Below are 23219 nucleotides of genomic sequence, written 5' to 3'. Positions count from 1 at the left end.
CTTTACTCGCACTTGACCTGTTCTGCGGAGTACCATATGTGTGTGATGAACAAAACCTGGTTAATGCAAGACCAGAAAAGGTAAAAGGGAGATAAAGGAGAAAGGTAACAGGGGAGAGGATCAAGAACTAGCCTTCTCTAGAAAGGAGGTGTAGGGGAGATTTTAAGCATCGTGAGAGCCAATTTTGGTTGAAACCATAGGTGAATCAATTTGCGATCATGTGTACATCTAAAACTGTGAATAGGGGTCATGTTTAGTTAGTAGGTATCTCTTGGGAGTAGTACTGCAAACCCGACCAGATGTCTCCAAGTTTTTCTTGTTGATCCCTAATCATGTGTAACCATCTCTCCGCCTCCATGATAGTGTCGACCTCCCTCTTCCAGTCCAGCAGCGTAGGGCAGGTCGATTGTTTCCAGTATCTAGGGATTAAGGATTTAGCTGCATTTAGTAAAAATCATGTAACGCTCTTCTTATATAGTTTACTCGAGGTAGGGGCACCATGGTAGAGCAAATGTTGTGATGAGAATTTTATAGGGCAAAGGGTCATTTTCTGAATCCACGGGGTAAGGGCTTCCCAGAAATCCCTTATCACGGGACTTGTCCACCATATATGGAGGAGAGTCACCCTGTTGGTTGCATTCCCTCCAGCAGCAGTCATCAGCCGCTGGGAACATCTGGGCTAATCGAGTCAGAGCCCTGTACCATCTAGACAGGAATATATAAGATGTTTCTTGCCTGCGTGAACATATGTGTGAATCTATATATTCTTTTTATCTGTGAGCTAAGAACCAGTTTTTACATTTGGGACAATAAATGTTTAGGGTCTGGGAGTCTTAGACACAGGGATTCAAAGGTAGTAAGAGCACTGAGTGGCCTTATTTGAGGCTGTAATGAATTTAAAAAATTGTTTCATTGGCGGTATCTCCAAGAGGCCATCGAGGTGGTTCCATATAAGGACTGTATTGTGTCAAGCAAGAGTAAGGTGCCCTCCGGAGCAAACCTGGCACAAGCGATCTTCCCATCCAAACCCCAGGAGCCAAAAAAACGGGGCTCCTTTCCTGGTGGGAACCATGAGTATCCCCGAAGAGGCACCAATGGGGATGTCCGAGGTGCGTATTGGCCAGTGGTAATGATTCGGTCCCATATTGAGAAAGAAGCTCAAGCTTTCGGGGATGTCCAGTCAGAAAGACCTCTATAGGTTGGTGGGATCCAAGGGGCACCCGCAAGATCCCTACCTGCCATAGTTTTCTCCAGTGGGACCCACAATTTATTCTGTGCATCATGAAACCAATTCAATATTCGAACTAGCACCAAGGCTTTGTAATATAGAGCTATATCAGGGAGGCCAACACCACCATCTAGTTTATGTCTATGGAGAAGGTCGTAAGCCAGTCAAGGATGACTGTCCTGCAATAAAAAAGTAACAATGCTGTACGTAGTCTCTTAAAAAAAACTTGTGGTAATATTATGGGCACAGTAGACAAAACTTAGAGTATTCTGGGCAGGATTGTCATCTTAAGGGTGTTTATCCATCCAAACCATGTCAGGGGGGGGTCCCCTCCATGTCCCCAGGTCACTCATTATCCTCGCCAACAGAGTTCCATAGTTAAGGTCATAAAGAAGTTTCTGGTCGTGAGTGATATGTGTACCCAAATAAGGTAAAGAGTCCGTCCTCCAAACAAAGGGGAAGGAGGCCTGCAAAGATGTTGCCAAAGTGGGAGGGCCATGGATGGGCAATAACTCAGATTTACCAAAGTTTATTTTAAAGTTAGATAAAAGGCCAAATCTATGTACCTCAGACATCAATACTGGCAATGAGATTTGTGGGTTTGAGATATAAAATAAAAGGTCATCAGCATAAGCTGATAATTTGTGCCAATCTGGATCCCCGAAATATCTGTATTCCCTCTGACCGTTCTCAGGAATGGCTCCAGAATCAGGGCAAACAACAAAGGGGATAAGGGGCATCCTTGTCTCATTCCATTTTCGCATTTCGTACCCACCTCATTTAAAGTCCCTTGGGCATTCTTCTTTTCTTTTTATGTACGAACAGGGATGGAGGTGTGTTATCTATAAAGCAGTCTCAGACCCTGCTCTCTTTTTAGTTTAGGAGATATTTACAGTACCCATAGGTAAGCCTTATTATAGGCTAAAAAACAGGGGAAGTTTACTTCCTCTTTAATTAGATGTACATCAGTCTGCCTGGTAAGCATAGGTGTGCGTAGAGGGTGCACCAGGCAGTGGCGGCTGGTGCTCCATGGGCCGGGGGGGGGGGGGCGGGAGACAGACCGCACCATAACCCCCCCCGGACCACAGCAGGACAGGACACAGGACAGGACAGAGTACAGGACCCCCCCCCCCCCTCACTCACCCTGCCTGGATATCTGCAGTAGCAGGCGGCTTCGGCTTCTTCCTCCTGTCTTCTGCGTCTCCTCCCTCCTCCTCCATGCCCAGTGGCATGGCTTCTCCTTTCGGCCTCTGGCTCTAATCACATGGCTAAAAAAAAAAAAAAAAAACCCATTGAAGTCAATGCGTCCGGAGCCCCGCATGTAGATTAGGGGGCCGGACGCATGAATAGGGGGGCGGCGCCCCTGCGCCCCCAATGCACCAGCCGCCACTGGTGCCAGGTGTGCCTGGACACACTCTAGTCACCTTGTGCAGTGCTGATTTCCCCTGCTTACTGGCACCCTGTTTCCCCCCTGCAGTGCTGCCTTCTTCCCTCCTCTCCCACCAGCTGCTGTGGGGGATGTTTCAGGATGGAAAGTGGGGGAAGGGTCTGGTATATATCTCATTTACCAGCCCTTTCTTTTTCTGAAAGAAAACAGTGAGTGATTTCTACCGGTCGCTCCTGTGTTCATTCTTAAGTGAGACATCAGGGGCCTGTTTAGACCCTTGACATTTTACCAAAGCCCCCCAAAGGGGCTCCTAAAAAAAAAATTAATACTAATATTGTAAAAAAAAAATTAAGAAACCAAAATTGTACAAACAATAATAAAAATAAAAACTGACACAAATCTCTGCTCTACTGACACCTCTCTGCTGCTTTGCTGATATACACACGTGTGTTTGTGCTCTTGGGTGCACATCCTAATGCAATTGGCTTCACACGCAAATGCTGGTAAGACACATAAGAAATGGCAGAAGGTCCCTTGGCTATAAAGAAGGGGCAGATTTGCAGGGTTCCCGCATCGCATATGTGTGAACCGGGACTTATTGTCACAGAAAGTGAAGGTAAAATTAGTTAGGATAAAAAAAGCATTAAATAAGGAACTGCCATTAAAATAATAGATCTAAACACAACAAAACATAAATAAATGTATTACAGAACTATAATGTAAATGCTTTCATTAAATCTATATTATTGATGGAGCAAGGTTTACATCATTTTCTGCTTACACTTTTCCCTGCTGCTATGAATATAAAACTTTCCAGAAGAAAAATCAATGTCTGCTACATTATTTAATACAGTACATATATATTAAAAATGATACACATTAAGAATGAGAAGTATATATTGTTCACAGCCGATGATAAATGGACGTATGCCTTGTGGCAGGAGTAGAGTTGAGTTTTACTGGAAACATGATGCAAACAGTCAATGGGTCTCATTTATCCAAAGTGTCTGAAAGAAAAAGTGCGGTGTTCATATTACTCAATCAGAGTTTAGCTGCCATTTTTCTAGCACAGGTTAGGGAACAAAAAGGCAAAAATGTAATTGGCATGGGCAACAGACACTTTCCCTTTGGATACATATAATAAATGCTTTTTAGATGCACAAAAGGTATGTTTTAAAAACAAATAAAAAAATTCTCTATGTTGAGCATCACAAACAGTTCATCCCCTTTCTTTTTTTAAACTGTCCTGGAAAATTGGTACTCAAGCATAAAGACCCTGTTGTAGCAAACCAGTCTTTTTTTATTCAGTAAAACATGGAATGATAATGAATTTCTTAATGCATCTCAATTTCTTGCTGTAGCATTGTCTCCTCATTTCATTTTATTTTGCAATGACAGTTCCCAGAGTAAAGCTGGCTTCATATTGTATTGTACAATTTCTTATACAACTTTCCTTTAGATTTACCAAAACTAGGGTTGCACCGATACTGGTTGTTTATCAGCAAGTACGAGTACCGATACTTTCGGTCAAGTACTCGCCTATACCAAGTCCCAATACTTTGCGGTTCATTTGCGTCAATACGAAAAAAATTGACGCAAATCACACTGCAAAGAGTCAAATGCGATTTGAACAGGAATGTAGTGCGATTCCTGTCTGAATGGCATGCGATTTTCCCCACTGCTCCTGTGTGTGTGTATAGAAAGGGAAAAGCGCCATCTAGTGGGCAGTTTAAAAAATTGTTAGAACTCACAGTACATATTTAACCACATGCAAAATAATCTACATAGGTGTCCTTGTCCGCCGAGGATAGCAGATCAGGACAGCTGGAGGTGCTCACAGGGCTGGAGGAGAAGTTCCGGGTATATGGTGGAAGTGATCTCAGCTTAAGGGCAGAACACCTTTACATCTTCTCCAGCCCTGTGAGCACCTCCAGTGGCCATGTACTGTGAGTTCTAACATTTTTTAAACTGCCCACTAGAGGGTGCTTTCATCCCTTTCTATACACACACACACAGGAGTGGTGGGGGAAATCATATAGGATTCAGACAGAAATCGCACCGCATTCCTGTTCAAATCGTTTGCGATTCTTCGCGGTGCAATTTGTGCCCATTAATTTTGTACTGATGCAAATCGCACCGCAAAGTATCGGTTTCGGTATCAGAAGCATTTGGGTGAGTACTGATATTCATGCAAATGCTTGGTTTTAGCACCAATACCGATACCGGTATTAGTGCATCCCTAACCAAAACCATATAATATGAGGTCATACCTAAACACTTTCAAATTGTATGCATTAAGGCAGGCCTTTGCACTTCATAGTTGAACATAAATTGAGAAAATTGAGCAAGAAAATTGTATAATGTGTAGCCAGCTTTAAACCCCACCACAGAAGTACATTTGATGGTTAAAGTGGTTCTCTGCTCAAACATCATAGGGTTAGTGTACTTATAACACTGTGTCAAACCCCCCCCCCCCCTCCTTAGTTTCCTAACTAAGAGCACACATCTCATAGTGACTGTTCCATCACTTTACACTGCCACAGCCTGCCTATGGCCCTGCAGACTCTACAGACACCTTGGGGCCATAGAGATGAACAAGGATGGAGAAAGGAATGTCATTGTTCATTATTGCTGGTGCCTACACATTTGCCCCTAATGCTAAAATCACAAATTTAACATTCTGCAAAGTATTGCATCCCAGCATCTACTGACACTGTTGATCATAGGGTTGAAAAAGGATAGGGGGTCATCTGTGTACTGTTAATCTCAAAGCCATTTTAAAGATTTGTTGCGATGAATAGAGGTAAAACACCTTTTAATGAATAAAAAAATAAAACTTTAGCAGTAAGTAGCCTGAAAACAAATTGAGCTAAAAATCTTTAGCCATGCCTGTTCCCCTGCTCCTACTGTATACGCTATGCACAAACTCCCCTCCTGGTTTTGTGGGGGGGCACTCGCCCTGCACGTGGGGGTACCTTTCCCACGGAGCGCACATATCAACGCCCGGCACCAGGTAGGGACAACTTTCATGTGAGAATCAAACATTGTGGCTATTCCCTGACTTAGAGATGAGCCGTACACTAAGTGCAGTTATTAATTACACAGAGCCTCTCTGTAGCATGCTGTCCCGTGTCACTACACATACTCCCCTTCTGTATAATACATTTAAGAGTGACACTGCTGAGCCCGTGCCCTCTCCACCAAAACAGCGTACCTCTGTCACTTTACTCTCAGTGACACAATGGGGGTCCCCACGGTGCATTTAATGTTGACCTTGTGTGTGCACTAGTTGACTTCTCCCGTAACCATGTGGTCAAACTATGGGTCTCCATTACGGCGGTCCCGGTTACTTTGTGAAACCTATCGCTGGGGAGGGAGTCGGATCACTGACCCCCTCGTTATTGGAGGACCCATCACCTAAACTAGGTACCACATTTTATGTCTGGCTGTAATGTACCTTGCACTAGGGTTGCCCAGAGCAACTGCATGACTCCTGCTTGTCTTGCTGAGTATACCTTCTGTAGTGGCTTTGCTTCATACCCCACATGTGCATTACTGACCCTCTTTTTTTATATGCCAGAAATCATCATGCACCCTTTAGAATGACTTCAGACCAGGCTTTAAATAGTTATTGCAACTTTATTGAACATTTTGCAGGAAAGTCCAACATGAACAATTCATTGCAACATTCCCTAACTGACTCAACTTGGCTGCCCAGGCATACCTCAACAAGGTGGTAGTCCATTATTGGCATCCTCCAAGACTTGGTAGCTCTCTGGGCTCTCGGTGTCTTCTGATGGACTGCTGGGTGCAGCAGTTCCACTTTGCCACTTCATGACAGCTACAGCATTTTGAGGAACAAGGAACAGAAAAGCCCTTTCATCCGATTTATATACAGTAATACAGGGTGGATAGGCAGGGTCCAAAAACAGATATGCAGAACATTACCCCTTCCCCAGCCTGGGCCAGCCAACTTCCTAATTAACATATGGTAGGCAACCTGCCTAGACGGTAACAACTGCAATAGCATCAGCCCCCTCCTCACTCCACAACCCGTGATGCACATGGTGATATCTAGAAATGTATCTACTCATCTATGGTTTGGCAAAGTTTAGATAGGGTTGACTATTGCTGTATTGCACCAGTCCACATCAGTCTCTTTTGTTGCTAATCTTTAGGTGTGTAATCCTAAAAAAAATCCTAAAAGTTTGCTTTTGATTAAAGGGGATGTTAACTAATGTGTGCATTTTCTATTTTATAGCAAGAAACCTTCAAACTTTGCTGATGCAAGGCTCCCTGCCCAGCAGACAAAATGGATTTCTAGCAATGCCTCTGTGTCTTCACAAAGCAGCATATCAGAAACTGGTATCAATAGACCTTTTAAGCCTTTTCATGTGCCAACCGCTGTGGTGGAACCAGTTAAAAAAATTACAACGCCCTCCTCTTCCCTGATGCCTGTGCCACTTCGACGGAGGAACAGCAGCTTAAAGAAAAGTTAGTTATGAAATAACTGTATTTATTGAAATTGCACAGGTTGTTTGGGCTTTTTGTAAAACTAGAAGATTAAATATCTGCTCCATCTATGGCAGTTTCCTCAGTTTATGCATGTGATCAAGTACTCAAGGGTTCTAATCTGCTGAACTACTGCTTTTTTTATTAATTAGATAATGGTAAAGGGTTATTTGCAATTTACACACATAATTTAGAACTAAGAATCCATGAGGGTGCTTTGGGTCATTTATTTTGGGTAAAACCTGTCAGTGGTTAAACGTCTCAGAAGCATACTCCGTCTTATAGAGATTCACAATAGTGGTAACTGTGAGATTTTTGGGAGATTCCCACAGTACATTATGCACACTCTGATTAATTAATTACCTATCCCTTCATTTTGTAAGATATATGGGCTAGCATCAGCATAGTAGAGAACCTGAATGCTTATAGCTCTCTAATAAGGGATTCCAGCCCATATTCCTTGCCTGCTTGGCAGTACTGTTTAAGGGGTGCAGGGAAATCATATGTTTTTTTTCTTTATTTAAAAAAATAAATAAATAAATTAGCCACCTTTCAAAACAGCCAAGCACCTAAAAGAAAAGCTTGGTAATATAACATGTGCTTAGGAAAGTTAATACCATATCGGTATTAGGGCAAGTGTCAACAGGCTTTGATGGGTAAATGCAGCTTGCTTTTCACATCAGTTTGAGAATTATTTTATATCATTCAGAATTTATTGCAGGTGCTAGTCCTAGTTGACTTACAATTAGCCTTATTCAAACTGTGACTGCATTCCTATAGACTTGTATAGGAAGCAATTTTAAACTTAACAAACGCCCACCAACACAATGAGTGTGTGCTTAGTATGTGTTCCAGATGCCCAGCATTTTAACAAACAGTGCCCACAACACCTGGCAACATTTATGCATCTCCATCTCCCTTTCTCAGAAGACTACTTAAAAGGTTAAAACATGAACTCTAAGCACCCTGTGTTCCTGGTTCTTTTTATATTCTACTGGGGTCTTTTTTTTTTTTGTGCAGAGTAAAATAAGTTTGAGTCCTAAGGCAGAATAAAATTAATACCAACATGTATGTTTTACCAGATTTGCCTTCTCAGAAGACTGTACAAAGTAGTTCAGGATCCCAAAATGTGGGCACCATCACCAGAACACCCTCCATGGTTACTCAGCCTCAGCAGATCATCATCAATACTTCTCATTCCAATGTAGGAGCCAGTGTTGAGACCCGCAACAGGCCAAATTCGCTGTATGATGTTCTCCCCATTGTTAGTAGACCCGTGGACTATAGAAGATATTCTGCTGCCAGTTCAATTGCTTTGGAGCCCAAAGAGCCGATAACCAGAAACAATTCAACACTGAGGCCTCCGATTTCTGCTCCTCCATCTATTTTGGTGAAGCCTGACACACCTAAAAGTGGCCTTGAAAAGGTAAATACTTTACAAAACGTAGTAAGGGGTTTATTAATCTGCCAGAAAAAATACATAAGCAGGTTTGTTTTCTTGAACAAGATCTTTTTTCACAACTACTAATTTCTGTAAGATGATGGCGTCAGCCTCAAAGACTTCAGAATAGCAATGGGAGAAAGTTGAGTATTTTGCTGAAAGATCTTAACAGCCCTGGATATTAACAGAGACACTGTAAAGATATATACTGGGGGATATTTACTAAAACCGGTGCACACAGAATCCAGTGCAGCTGTGCATACTAACCAATCAGTTTCTAACTTCTGCTTGTTCACTTAAGCTTTGACAATAAGGCCAGGTTCCCACTGGTACGATACCCCTTTTCTACGACTGTCGATCTGACTTTGCTCTGTAACATAGGTCCTACATCGGTCCTATTTCCATCCGACTTGAATGAACAGGATATGATTTTGCTCCAACTTTGAAATAGTCCGACTTGTCCTTTGACCAATCAAAACAATTCCAGTGTGGCTTAAATTCCTTTTCCTGCTGCTGTAATCACCATGTCAGATGTCACAAGTCAGATGGTTAGGATGAGGATCCAAGTTTGATCCAACTTCAACGATTTTGAATGGGCTGAATACGGACTAAAGTCGGACCAAAGTAGTGCAGGAACCTTTTTCAAAGTCGGCCAGACTTGTGTCTGACAATTTAAGATGGCTCTCATAGGGAATCATTGATTTGTACACGTCATGCGACATGTGCTCCCAAAGTCGGAGCCCATGTTGCACCAGTATGAACTGGGCCTAAATCCTTGAAGCTGATTGGTTACTATGAACAGCTGCACCAGATTCTGTGTGCGCCTATTTGAGTAAATATTCCCCTGTAAAGTAATGTGAGTGTCTGTCATCTCTCTATCATCTGCCTGAGCAGCCCATCAGTGGCTGTTTCTGCAGTGGACACATGTACAGATCAGTTGTTCTGAGCACTGACTCTAACACCATTCTATTTTGGTCAGCGCTATTAGCACAAGAGTGAGGATACAACATAGCTGCTCCCTGCCAAATTAGAGGTGAGTATGCAAAGGTTTGTTTTGTGTTAGGACTTGGCTCAGGGTTACATTAGGTAAGTTTTAGGGTTAGGGATCAGAGGGACTTTAGGGTTAGGATAAGGTTCTGGGAGGAAAGGTTCGCTTTAGAGTGTGGGATAACTGTTTTGGTGATGTTATGTTTTAATCTGCGCTACTAAACTCTGTAAGAAATGTTTTTTCTTAACAGAGCAGCTAAGGATAGTCTGGATAACATGTGAAAATTAGCCAGAAGCTCCACCTGCTGCCTTGATGTGTAAATAAAAAGTTATTGTGTAATAGAAATATGCCCAAACCCATGGCTCTGCTCCAGACTTGCTCCTTTCAATCCATACGAAAAATCTAGGTGCGGGCTACCAAAGCCCATCTCCACTCTCAATCAAAAGTAAAAATAAGCCACACTCCAATATGTAGTTCATTTTTCTTTTTAATTCATCAAAAGATAAAAACTCCATACATTAATGTCTCCACCCGAAACCACCTTTCTTGATACATTTCACCATTACTGACTTGCTCGCTTCCCTTATCCTTGTGAGCAAGTCAGTAGTGTTGAAACACTTCAAGGAAGGTGGTTTTGGGTGGAGGCATTCATTTATGCAGTTTTCATCTTTTGGGGAATGAAATAGAAAGAAGAGCCAAGCTTTAGAATGTGGATTATATTGGCTTTCTTCATGTGCAGTGTTTCATATTTACGTGACTAAAAAAAGTAAAACTTTGCTAATGTTATTTGTAGTTCTGACCATATTAAAAAAAAAAAAAGAAAAGAAAGAGAATATATAAAAAAGGATATTCCTTTAAAGTGTTGGAGCATAGAATAATTGTTAAGCAGTTAAACTCAAAAGCAAAAAGTTATTATATTGCAGTTTACCAATTCTTACATGTGATGGCTGCATTAGTTTCCTTTTCTAGGCTTTCTTTCTTCCATTTTCATCTGGTAATCCAACCAGTAAGGCTCCTTTCACATGGGGCAGACTCCTACAGTGGATTTGCCTGCTCAGCAGGGAATCTGTTCGCTGACCCTTGTTGAGCAGGCAGATAACAGATCTGTGTCTGCTCCGCTGATGCTGTTCCCTATAGGGTGATCGGATGGAAAAGGACCGCCTGTCCGTTTCCATCCAACTGTCATCCAATCCCCTCCATCTATTTTTAGCAGACAGGAGCGGAGCGGATGCTGGCGAATGTCAGCAGACACATGTCCGCTGGCATACGCTACTCTATAGAGAGCAATGGATGGTTCAATCGGGTCCACCTGAAAAACTGGCAGGTGGACCCGATCGGTCTGTACATGTGAAAGAGGCCTAAGTCGGTTGTTTTGCACAAGCTCTCAAGCAGACTGTAGGTAAAAAAAAAAAACACGTCGGTTTACTACCGCTTTAACACTGGCAGGGGTGATTAAAATGATCAGCTTTTATTTGTAAGGGTCTATTTGTAAGATTGACACAACTATGACTCAGGATTCTTCAATTTGTCTTTCAATTAAACTAAATTTTAAAAATGTGTAACTCTTGGGTGAAAATATTTCTAAATAGACTCCTAAGTGTTAAAAGAAATAGCACTTAAAGCGGAACTTCACTCTATCAATCAAAATTGACTATTTTGAATCCTCATGCTGCTAGCATTAGTAAATGGATAGGAAGATACAGTGTCTTGAAAATGTATTCATACCCCTTGAAATTTTCCACATTTTGTCATGTTACAACCAATGTATTTTATTGGGATTTTATGTGATAAACCAACACAAAGTGGCACATAATTGTGAAGTGGAAGGAAAATTATAAATGGGTTTCAAAATTGTTTACAAATAAATATCTGAAAAGTGTGGCGTGTATTGAGCCCCCTTTACACTTATGCCCATAATTTAAATCTAGTGGAACCAATTGCCTTCAGAAGTCACCTAATTAGTAAATAGAGTCCATCTGTGTGTAATTTAATCTCAGTATAAATATACTGTAGCTGTCTGTGAAGCCCTCAGCGGTTTGTTAGAGAACCTTAGTGAACAAACAGCATTATGAAGGCAAAGTAACACACCAGACAGAGGATGAAGTGGGATAAAGTTGTGGAGAAGTTTAAAGCAAGGTTAGGTTAAAAAAAAAATATCCTAAGCTCTGATTATCTGACGGAGCACTGTTCAATCCATCATCCAAAAATGGAAAGAGTATGGCACAACTGCAAACCTACCAAGACATGGCCATCTACCTAAACTGACAGGCAGGGCAAGGAGAGCATTAATCAGAGAAGCAGCCAAAAAGGCCCATGGTAACTCTGGAGGAGCTGCAGAGATCCACAGCTCAGGTGGGAGAATCTATCACCAGGACAACTATTAGTTGCGCAGTTCACAAATCTGGCCTTTATGGAAGAGCGGCTAGAAGAAAGCCATTGTTGAAAGAAAGCCATAAGAAGTCCCGTTTGCAGTTTGCGAGAAAACATGTTGATGACACAGCACACATGTGGAAGAAAGTGCTCTGGTCAGATGAGACCAAAATTCAACTTTTTGGTCTAAAATAAAAATGCTATGTGTGGACGGAAAACTAACACTGCACATCACCCTGAACACAACATCCCCACGTGAAACATGGTGGGGGCAGCACCACGTTGTGAGGATGCTTTTCTTCAGCAGGGACAGGAAAGCTGGTAAGAGTTGATGGGAAGTTGGATGGAGCCAAATACAGAGCAATCTTAGAAAAAACCTGTTAGAGCCTGCAAAAGACTTGAGACTTGAGCGGAGGTTCACATTCCAGCAGGACAACGACCCTAAACATACAGCCAGAGCTACAATGGAGCGGTTTAGATTAAAGCATATTCATGTGTTAGAATGGCCCAGTTAAACTCCAGATATAAATCCAATTGAGAATCTGTGGCAAGACTTGAAAATTGCTGTGCACAGATGCTCTCCATCCAATCTGACAGAGCTTGAGCTATTTTACAAAGAAGAATGGGCAAAGATGTCTCTCTAGATCTGCAAAGCTGGTAGAGACATCCCCAAAAATACTTGCAGCTGTAATTGCAGCAAAAAGGTGGTTCTACAAAGTATTGACTCAGGGGGACTGAATACAAATGCACGCCACACTGTTCAGATATTTGTTTGCAAAAAATGTTGAAAACCGTTTATCATTTTCCTTCCACTTCACAATTATGTGCCACTTTGTGTTGGTCTTTCACATAAAATCCCAATAGAATACATTTACGTTTTTGGTTGTAACATGACAAAATGTGGAGAATTTCAAGGGGTGTGAATACTTTTTCAAGGCACTGTAAATAATATATACTTATAAACTTTTTTTTTTCCATTTCTTTAGTTACTTCCTGGTTTCCAGGCCTAGGCAAATGATATCATAAATCCCAGGAGTCTTCAGGAGGGGAGGAAGGGTTTTCTTAGCTCAGCACATCCTCCTGCCTGCATGCCTTAAAGAGGTTGTAAACTCGGTAAAATTTTTTTTTTTTTACAACCTGAAAGAGAAATACATAATGAGCTAGTATGCATCGCATACTAGCTCATTATGAAATACTTACCTTAGAACGAGCCCCCGCCGTGCCGTCCGCTCACCTCTATGACGGGCGACATGTCTAGTCGCCCGTCTTCCGGGATCGCGGCATCCGGCCATCTGATTGGCCGGAGCCGCGGTGACGTCATTCCCGCGCACGCGCGCGGGAGCCGACAGTCACGGTACGGGGCTCTGAAGGAACGGCACGAGCGGCCGTTCCTTCATAGTGCATGCGCCAGTGACGTCACTGGATGCATCGAAGGTAAATATCTCCTAAATGGTACATGTTTAGGAGATATTTACAGTACCTATAGGTAAGCCTTATCATAGGCTTACCTATAGGTACAACTTGCAGAGGAGGGTTTACTTCCTCTATAACATGGTAGATGGATTCCAGGAAGTAAATGCTACATGAATCACCTGCCCTTACTCAAGATGGCCATGGTTAGAAATGCTAGGGAAGTGTTTTTCAAAGTGATTTCTCAGCAAAATAAATCATGGTGACATGCATAGGTGGGTGAGTTAGCTTCGAATATGAAAAATGAATGCCCAGATGCAATGTAGTTTGGCTTGAATGCATTATTTTAGGTTAAGTGTTAGGGGTTCAAGCACAGAGAAGGTTATGTGTAAGTGAGCAACTTCTCAGCTATCAGCCCTGCCAGGAAACAAAAGAGCCCCAAAACCCACTTTTAACATTGTACAGAAAATCTTCGTTTGCATTTGGAAATATATTAGTAATCCTCCCTTGACAGGTCACCCTTCTTCTCTCAGCGCATGCTTTAGTAAACTGAAATTTTTACTAAGGCAAATGAAAGGGATTTTCTGTTTATGCAGGGGCTTCCACAAATCACAATTTCCTTCCTTGCTGTCACAGATCAGCAAAGTTAAGCTGTTTCCATGTACTCTACGGGCTTGTGAACTGCTCCGAGCTTGTTATGGCTGCAAAGCTGAACTATCACCTGGGATTTTTCAATGGGACTGATGATCTTTCCTCACCTGACTTTTGCATTAGCCTGACAGCCTTAGGCACTACCCGATTCCTCTTTATGTCTGATATAGGACCAGGTTTTGGATAGACTGACAACCAGTGACACTACTCTAGGTGTGCTCAGATCAGCCATCCTTGCCTGAGCAACGTTTGTCCATGTATCACTGGGCCCTGTACTTTGTGACTCTTTGCCCCTATGTTCACCTGTGCCTAGAAATCCTCCACAATAAACAGGAAGTTCTGCTGTTCACTTTTCTTACCTGTCCCTGGAAATCTTGTACGTTAAGCCATAACCTGTTTCTGGAATCCTGTACGTCGCACTGTATTTAGTCCCTCGTAGCCTGTGTATGGTACTGATCTGCTGCTCTTCATTCCAGTGGTCAGAACCAGGGCCGGACTGGCCTACCGGGATACCTGGAAATTTCCCGGTGGGCCGCCGGCCCTGGGGCCTCTTTAAGGTAGGGGCGCCTTTAAGCATTGGGGCCGGCCACTGTGATGATGGCCGCTGCAGCGGCCCCGGCCCTCACTGTGCTCCAGAGTGACGGTCTTCTACGTCAGCCGGTGTGAGCGGCATGACGTCACATCCGGCATTGGCGGCTGCGCGGCGGTGGATCAAGTCTGACTGGCTGCCTGCAAGACATGTCATGGCGCCGACGCCGATCCCTCCCACACAGACGAGACGCTCCAGCAGCAGTGGCCAGGACATGGGATCATCATCAGGAGGAAGGTATGTGAGCACCATACCGCTGGAGGGGGGCACACAACTTACACTGCAACTGTACTGGGGAGTGAAGGTGGGGGGCTTACTGAGGGGTCTGTCCTGGAGGGGGGCTTACTGAGGGGTCTGTACTGGGAGGGGGGCTTACTGAGGGGTCTGTACTGGGAGGGGGGCTTACTGAGGGGTCTGTACTGGGAGGGGGGTTTACTGAGGGGTCTGTTCTGAGAGGTGGGCTTACTGAGGGGTCTGTACTGGGAGGGGGCTTACTGAGGGGTCTGTACTTGGAGGGGGGCTTACTGAAGGGTCTGTACTAGGTGGGGGGGTTTACTGAGGGGTCTGTACTGGCAGGGGGCTTACTGAGGGGTCTGTACTTGGAGGGGGGCTTACTGAGGGGTCTGTACTGGGAGGGGGGCTTACTAAGTGGTCTGTACTAGGTGGTGGGGCTTACTGAGGGGTCTGTACTAGGTGGGGGGCTTACTGAGGGGTCTGTACTAGGTGGGGGGCTTACTGAGGGGTCTGTACTGGGAGAAGGGCTTACTGAGGGGTCTGTCCTGGGAGGGGGGCTTACTGAGGGGTCTGTCCTATGAGGGGGGCTTACTGAGGGGTCTGTCCTATGAGGGGGGGCTTACTGAGGGGTCTGTCCTATGAGGGGGGCTTACTGAGGGGTCTGTCCTGGGAGGGGGCTTACTGAGGGGTCTGTACTGGGAGGGGGCTTACTGAGGGGTCTGTACTGGGAGGGGGCTTACTGAGGGGTCTGTACTAGATGAGGGGAGGGATTACTGTGGGGTCTGTACTAGGGGAGCTTACTGAGGGGTCTGTACTAGGTGAGGGGAGGGATTACTGTGGGGTCTGTACTAGGGGAGCTTACTGAGGTGTCTGTACTGGGAGGGGGGCTTACTGAGGGGTCTGTACTGGGAGGGGGGCTTACTGAGGGGTCTGTACTGGGAGTGGGGCTTACTAAGGGGTCTGTACTAGGGGGGCTTACTGAGGGGTCTGTACTGGGAGAGGGGCTTACTGAGGGATCTGTACACAGAGGGGGGCTTACTGAGGGGTCTGTGCTGGAAGGGGGGCTTACTGGGGGGTCTGTACTGGGAGGGGAACTTACTGAGGGGTCTGTACTGAGAAGGGGGCTTACTGAGGGGTCTGTACTAGGTGGGGGGCTTACTGAGGGGTCTGTACTAGGGGGGCTTACTGAGGGGTCTGTAATGGGAGAGGGGCTTACTGAGGGATCTGTACACAGAGGGGGGCTTACTGAGGGGTCTGTACTGGGAGGAGGGCTTAATGAGGGGTCTGTACTGGGAGGGGGGCTTACTGAGGGGTCTGTACAGGGAGGGGGGCTTACTGAGGGGTCTGTACTAGGTGGGGGGGTTTACTGAGGGGTCTGTACTGGCAGGGGGGCTTACTGAGGGGTCTGTACTTGGAGGGGGGCTTACTGAGGGGTCTGTACTGGGAGGGGGGCTTACTAAGTGGTCTGTACTAGGTGGGGGGGCTTACTGAGGGGTCTGTACTAGGTGGGGGGCTTACTGAGGGGTCTGTACTAGGTGGGGGGCTTACTGAGGGGTCTGTACTGGGAGAAGGGCTTACTGAGGGGTCTGTACTGGGAGAAGGGCTTACTGAGGGGTCTGTCCTGGGAGGGGGGCTTACTGAGGGGTCTGTCCTATGAGGGGGGCTTACTGAGGGGTCTGTCCTCTGAGGGGGGCTTACTGAGGGGTCTGTCCTATGAGGGGGGCTTACTGAGGGGTCTGTCCTGGGAGGGGGCTTACTGAGGGTCTGTGCTGGAAGGGGGCTTACTGAGGGGTCTGTACTGGGAGGGGGCTTACTGATGGGGTCTGTACTGGGAGGGGGCTTACTGAGGGGTCTGTACTGGGAGGGGGCTTACTGAGGGGTCTGTACTAGGTGAGGGGAGGGATTACTGTGGGGTCTGTACTAGGGGAGCTTACTGAGGGGTCTGTACTAGGTGAGGGGAGGGATTACTGTGGGGTCTATACTAGGGGAGCTTACTGAGGTGTCTGTACTGGGAGGGGGGCTTACTGAGGGGTCTGTACTGGGAGGGGAACTTACTGAGGGGTCTGTACTGAGAAGGGGGCTTACTGAGGGGTCTGTACTAGGGGGGCTTACTGAGGGGTCTGTACTGGGAGAGGGGCTTACTGAGGGATCTGTACACAGAGGGGGGCTTACTGAGGGGTCTGTACTGGGAGGAGGACTTAATGAGGGGTCTGTACTGGGAGGGGGGCTTACTGAGGGGTCTGTACAGGGAGGGGGGCTTACTGAGGGGTCTGTACTAGGTGGGGGGGCTTACTGAGGGGTTGCGCTGGTATAATGACGCAATGCTATGGGGCTGGTATGTCATTTTTTTCCAGGGCTGGTTTTCATACCCCGTCCGGCCCTGGTCAGAACCTCACCTGAGCTTTCTGCTCACCTTGTCTTGGTTGGTAGTAACTACTGTAGGTTAGTGACCTAGTAGTGAAAACAATCAACCCATCTCCACCATCAGGAGCTCTGGAGACAACCACTAGTTTCTTAAACTCCCTTCCTCAGTAAACGCAGCTGTAGTTAGGATGGGTTTCCTCCGGTTGTGGTCAACAGACCAGGGACACTGGCGTTATGTTAAACCCCTTGTTTAAATAAAATTGCAGTATAAAATTGACCTCTTAAGTTAAAACCTCTTTAACTACTTGCCATCCGCGCTACAGCCTATATACGGCTGCAGCGCGGACTCGAATTTTCGGGAGGCCGTTTTTAAACGGCCTCCCAGTGACACGCCCCCCGCGCGCTCCCGCGAGCGCGCAGCGGGGAGAATCTGTGTCGGCCGTGTCCCTTGGACACGGCCGATAACAGATCGTGGTGAATGGCCAATCACAGCGGCCATTCACCACGTGATCGGATCATCCAATGAGAGATGATCTCATATGTAAACATATGAGATCATCTCTCATCGCCGGCGCTCCTTCCTCACACGGAGCCTGCAGTGTGAGGAAGGAGGGAGAGCTGCACAGCGCCAGGGACAAAGAGACATGTAATCAGGGCACTGATCACCAGTGCCCTGATTACTACAAGGTAAAAAACATACACAGTGCCCCCCCATCAGTGCCCACAGTGCCCGCCATCAGTGTCCCCATCAATGCCCACAATCAGTACCCATAGTGCTGCCAGTCAGTGCCCATCAGTGCCTGCTCATCTAGGCACTGATAAGCACTGACTGGCAGCACTATGGGCACTGAGTGTGGGCACTGATGGTGCTGCCCATCAGTGCTCATCAGTGCTGCCCATCAGTGCCACCCGTCAGTGTCCATCAGTGCCATCCGCCAGTGCCCATCAGTGCCGCCTCTCAGTGCCCAGCAGTGCCGCCCGCCAGTGCCGCCTCTCAGTGCCCAGCAGTGCCACCTCAGTGCCCAGCAGTGCCACCTCTCAGTGCCCAGCAGTGCCACCTATCAGTGCTCATCAGTGCCGCCTATCAGTGCTCATCAGTGCCGCCTATCAGTGCCCCCTATCAGTGCCACCTATCAGTGCCGCCTATCAGTGCTTATCATTGCGGCATATTAGTACCTCCTCATCAGTGCCCATAAGTGCCACCTCATCAGTGCCCATAAGTGCCGCCTCATCAGTGCCCATCAGTGCAGCCTATCAGTGCCCATCAGTGCCGCCTCATCAGCGCACATCAGTGAAGGAGAAAAATTTATTTTCAAAATTTACTCACAGAAAATAAGAAACTTTTTTTTTTTTTTTTTCAAAATTTTCTGTCTTTATTCTTTTTTTTTTTTGTAAAAAATAAAAAACCCAGAGATGATTAAATACCACCAAAAGAAAGCTCTATTTGTGTGAAAAAAATGATAAAAATTTCAAATGGGTACAGTGTAGCATGACCGCGCAATTGTCAGTCAAAGTGTGAGAGCGCTGAAAGCTGAAAATTGGCCTGGATGGGAAGGGTGTTTAAGTGCACAGTAGGCAAGTGGTTAAAGGTGATGTATACTAATTTTGTTGATATTTTCTTTATTTATTTCTAATATTTAAAGCAAAGTTATCCATCTATCCATGTTTCTATGCTTTATTTTGTTGAGATATTACTTTCAAAAATTTCCCCTAACATTTGTAGCTGCTGTCATCTTCAATAAGAGCAGATGATTCATGTAGCATTTACAATGTACTCCCTAGAATCCATCTGCCCTAAGCTCAAACATGTAGACAAGAGAGTATGCATAGCTGAGAAAGCTCTCCTCCCCTCTTCAGATGAAAGAAAAAAATACTTACGAAGACCTAGGATGTATGATATCATTTTGGACTAAGCCAGCAACCAGGAAGCAACTAAAGAAATGAAAAAAAAATGTAAATCAAGCGAATATACTGTACCTTTCCGTATACTGTATTTATAATGCTATCAATATAAGAAATAAAAAGAGTTCATGCTGACTAAGAGAATTTAAATGCCCTGTACAAGCTTTCAGTTAGTGAAGATACAAAAAGTAAAATGTGCCCTCTGAATTTAAAGCAGTATTAAACCCAAAAAGCAAACATTTATTATACTGCAGCTTTCCAATTCTTAGGTGTGACGGCTGCATTCATATTCTTTTTTAGGCTTTCTTTCTTCCATCTGGTGATCTAGCCAGTAAGTCTTTTGCTTTTCAAAAGAACAAGCTCTCTTGCAGTTACTAGAATGAGGCAAACCATTTACCACTGACGGGTGCTTATAATGGTCAGCTTTTACTTATTTATGTAAAACTAAAAAATGTTTTCTGTAACTTCTTTTAGAGTGGGTTCACACTAAGGCGACACGACTCTGTACTACTTCGGGGGCGACTTGTGCATTCCCATGCACCACGACTTCGGAGCGCCTTGCATGGACTTCACATAATGGAAGTCTAAGCAAGTCGCTCCGAGGTCGCCCCGAAGTAGTACAGGACTCTTTTTCTAAGTCGGATCGACTTGTGTCGCTCCTATTAGAACGGGTCCTGTAGCGGTCAATGGACCGCAAGGGAGCACGACTTGTCAGGCTGACAAGTCGCCTGACAAGTCGCACTAGTGTGGACCGGGTCTTAACGTATTAGTTGTTTTTTTTAGCTTTAATTTGTTTGTGTATTTAAATCTGCTACTCCCTCTAAAACACCCCTCCCCCAGACTGACAGTGCTGCTGTCCAAAGGTGCCCCTTGTTCTCTTACAGGAGGTGTTACTGGCTAGATCACCAGGCGAAGACAGAGGTATAAAAAGCAAAAAAAAAACAAAAACGAATGCAGCCACAACATCTAAGGATTGATAAGCTGCAATATGTTACATTTTTGGCTTTGGGTTTAATACTGCTTTAAATCCAGGCTCAAAAAATGCAACCTTTTATTATATATTTAATTTTGAAATAAAGATTTTATATCTATAAAAACAAATATATAAAATCATTTTAGAAACTTCTAAATTTAAAATAAGAGATAACATTTCAAATAAAATTGACCAAAAACCATTATAGTTTCTCCTAAAGTATAACCACACCTTTACTAAAGTTTGTACATATGTATTTGTCACAGCAACCTTAGAGAAATGCTAAGCAAAGGATAAACCCCATGAACCGCACATCAGTGCAGACCCACTGGTACTAGAACGAATGGCAGTCTCAGCCTGGGCTCCTGCCAGGCCATGCTTCCAACGCGTTTCACTCCACCCCTGTAAAGGGATTATCAGAGCAGAAATCCTGTCCCTTCTAGCAGAAGCCAGTAAAAGCTTGCTAGTTGAATTTTAAAAAAAAAGAGGGCCATCAAGCCATACTGCAGTAGTAGGATTTATCTTCAGATCCCTGCAATACTGACATTTTAGATTCTGTAGAGAGAAGTGCAAATACATAAATGTTTAGTGAAAGTGCTGTTATACATTAAAGGTGCACAGGCATTATCTTTTAGGAAATTAAAGCTCATGAATAATTTTGAATGTGCTTTTCCCTTGCTTTTGCTGGTATTTTTCTGAAAATTTTTTACATTTTATGTTTTTATTTTTTAGCAGGTAAAAACTGTAAGATTTATGAATTTCAGTCCTCCAACCTTGAAACGTCAGAGTGTTGCATTTGATGTAAAAGATGAGGAGATTTTCGGCCAGAATGTCATGTCTGAAAGCTTGCAGCTTGGAGAATCCACCTTGAATGTACCACTACGACCCAGTCCCGCCTTATTCCAGAAAACAGAAGGCCGTAAAATACAGAAGCTTAGGAGTATTGGCAATGATGTGACACCCATTCCTCCGCAATCCACACTCTCCTTTCCCAAAAAACGGACCATCAATGATAACTCAAACAAGGCCAGCACAATCTATCAAGCTCAAGAGATCCCGTCAACCTAATGCTTATGCCTTGATTTAACTTGGTCTGATTTTTTTTTTCTACCTTGGCACATTAAATTAGATTTTGTGTCTGAGAGTTTCACTATAATTTTCTCATCAATCCATTTTGTCACCCCGGACAGACTTACCATGACAAACAAAGGATCACTGGCACCTTCAATTATGAATGTCTCTTTCAAACCCTCATTCTTATTATCAAGACAGGTCTGTATCAGGCATGCTGTCATGCTTCTTGCTACATGAAGATATATAGTGGATATTTTTGACAAGCTGACTGGGTTATTTTTCTCTGTAGGAAATAAGGTCACTTACTCAACAAGGTGAAAGAATGAAAATAGTTAGATGACCCTCTCCATTTAGATGATACATCTAAAGTATTTTTTTTTTTTTTGGTCTGGCAAACGTGACTTTTTTTTTTTTGCTTTTAATGTATTTTATGCTTTTCAAAAAATTGCACTATTTTTAGAATGTAATTTCACCTTAATGCCAGTTAGTTGTAGCTTGCATATCAGCAATTAAAGGAAGGAAGTGGTAACTTCTTTTAAGTGCGTTTAAGCTCATCGTAAAATATAAGAGCCAGCTATGCTTAAAACTATTGTTTATAAGAACCCGTTTATACTGAAGCATCTTCATTTTTTAAAATTTTTTTTGTATATAGGATTTAAAGGATGAACTTATCCAGCTATAGAAGCCAGCTATGCTTAAAAATAATGTTCTTTAAATGCACTTTTACAGAAGCATCTTTATTCTCTGTGCATAGGACTCAAATGATGAATTGCACCAACTATGAAAGCAAGCTATGCTTAAAGCGAACATTAATAAATCACATTTATAATGAAGCATTTTCATTCTCTGTGTATAGGAATCACATAACGGACTGAATTTTCTCGGAGAGAACCACTGTTAATGAAAATTAAGCAAACCAGTTCACTACTGCCAACTTAGTACAGTATCATGTGTTCATGGCTGTACAAGTAGAGACTTTGGGGGGTTTTCCATTTTTTATAAAAACAGTGTGAGATGGAGACTGAAGACAACTAGCCAACAGAAACAAATAATAGCATATTAGCAGCTATGTTTTAAGCCTAGTCTTGGCCTTTGGTGACACTCCAATATCCAGTGAATTAGTCAGTCTAAAGTAGGCAGCATTAACTTTTAATGACAATAGGTAAAATCCTATGCAAACATTTTTTTTACTTATTAGCTTGGAGCTTGGATTTTTGGATTTAAAATATATGTAAACCCACTCACTAAAAATTGTATATTTTCCTTAACAAGTTAATGTAATTTCTAAAGTCACTCACAATATTTATGAATCTGCAGCTATGTTAAAAACTTAAATAATACATGGTGTTCCTGCAATGAAGGTCTTTGTTCAGAAACTTCCTGCTATGGGTTGGCAACAATCTTTCCCTGTCTCCCAATTAGGCTCCTGCATTGTCAGCTTTCACACTGTCCCCCAATGGGGACTACAAGTAGCCATTCTAACACCCATTACACACATATGTTCCATTGTCATAGGAAAGCCACCCTGAGAAATACCATACAGCCATCATTTAGAGGACATGCATGTAAGTAGGAGGCCGGCTGCAGAGAGGCTCTAGGACATCAGCAGCACTGAGAAGCAACAAAAGGATAAAAATAAGTATTTCCTATAAAAAACTATGGAAACTGATACACAGTGCTTTAAAAACTAAGTTAAGGTTTCCATTTTCTCTAATGCTTTTAAGTAGCTATATTGGAAGCAAGCAATAATAAAGACAGATTTGTTTTTTAGTATGTAAAGTTCTCTTTATTGTGGTGGTAAACGTGGACAAGCAAAGTCCCAATAGTCTAACATAACAGCTAGGTTCATGCTTGAGCTTCAAGCATATTGGAGCTTTTTAAAAAGCACATGTCTTTTGTGAGTGTTTTCAAGCCCGAGAATTTTTGTTTTAGGAACTGAAAAGCTAGTTGCTAGGAGAAAGAGAGACTATAAATTGTGCATTTTTCAGGTGCCCCCATTAAAGTCTATAAAGACCAAAAACATGCAACTCTGACCCATAGAAGCTTGAAAGCTTTTTTTTAGCAGCAAACCTCAAGTGATTCAACAATCAAGTGTG

At 43.8% G+C, this 23219-nt stretch overlaps 1 protein-coding gene across 2 annotated transcripts in view; it reads left to right on the top strand.

Annotated features, from left to right (window-relative positions):
• Window positions 1-21657, top strand: part of SH3RF2 (SH3 domain containing ring finger 2) — a 235406-nt gene extending 213749 nt beyond the window's left edge. Inside the window, exons 8-10 of one of the 2 annotated variants that reach the window (XM_082254246.1) lie at window positions 6877-7109; window positions 8210-8553; window positions 20785-21657. In XM_082254246.1, coding sequence (XP_082110372.1) covers window positions 6877-7109; window positions 8210-8553; window positions 20785-21117 — 910 coding nt within the window. In that variant the 3' untranslated portion in view covers window positions 21118-21657. Of the gene's footprint in view, window positions 1-6876; window positions 7110-8209; window positions 8554-20781 lie in introns of both variants that reach the window. The other variant, XM_082254245.1, reaches the window with a different exon arrangement.
• Window positions 21658-23219: the final 1562 nt, after the last annotated feature.

The sequence above is a fragment of the Pelophylax lessonae genome (genome assembly GCF_965119305.1).
Source record: "Pelophylax lessonae genome assembly, chromosome: 4".
Lineage (NCBI taxonomy): Eukaryota > Metazoa > Chordata > Amphibia > Anura > Ranidae > Pelophylax > Pelophylax lessonae.
The sequence above is the reverse complement of the archived record's forward strand: the minus strand, read 5'-3'. Positions and strand labels throughout refer to the sequence as shown.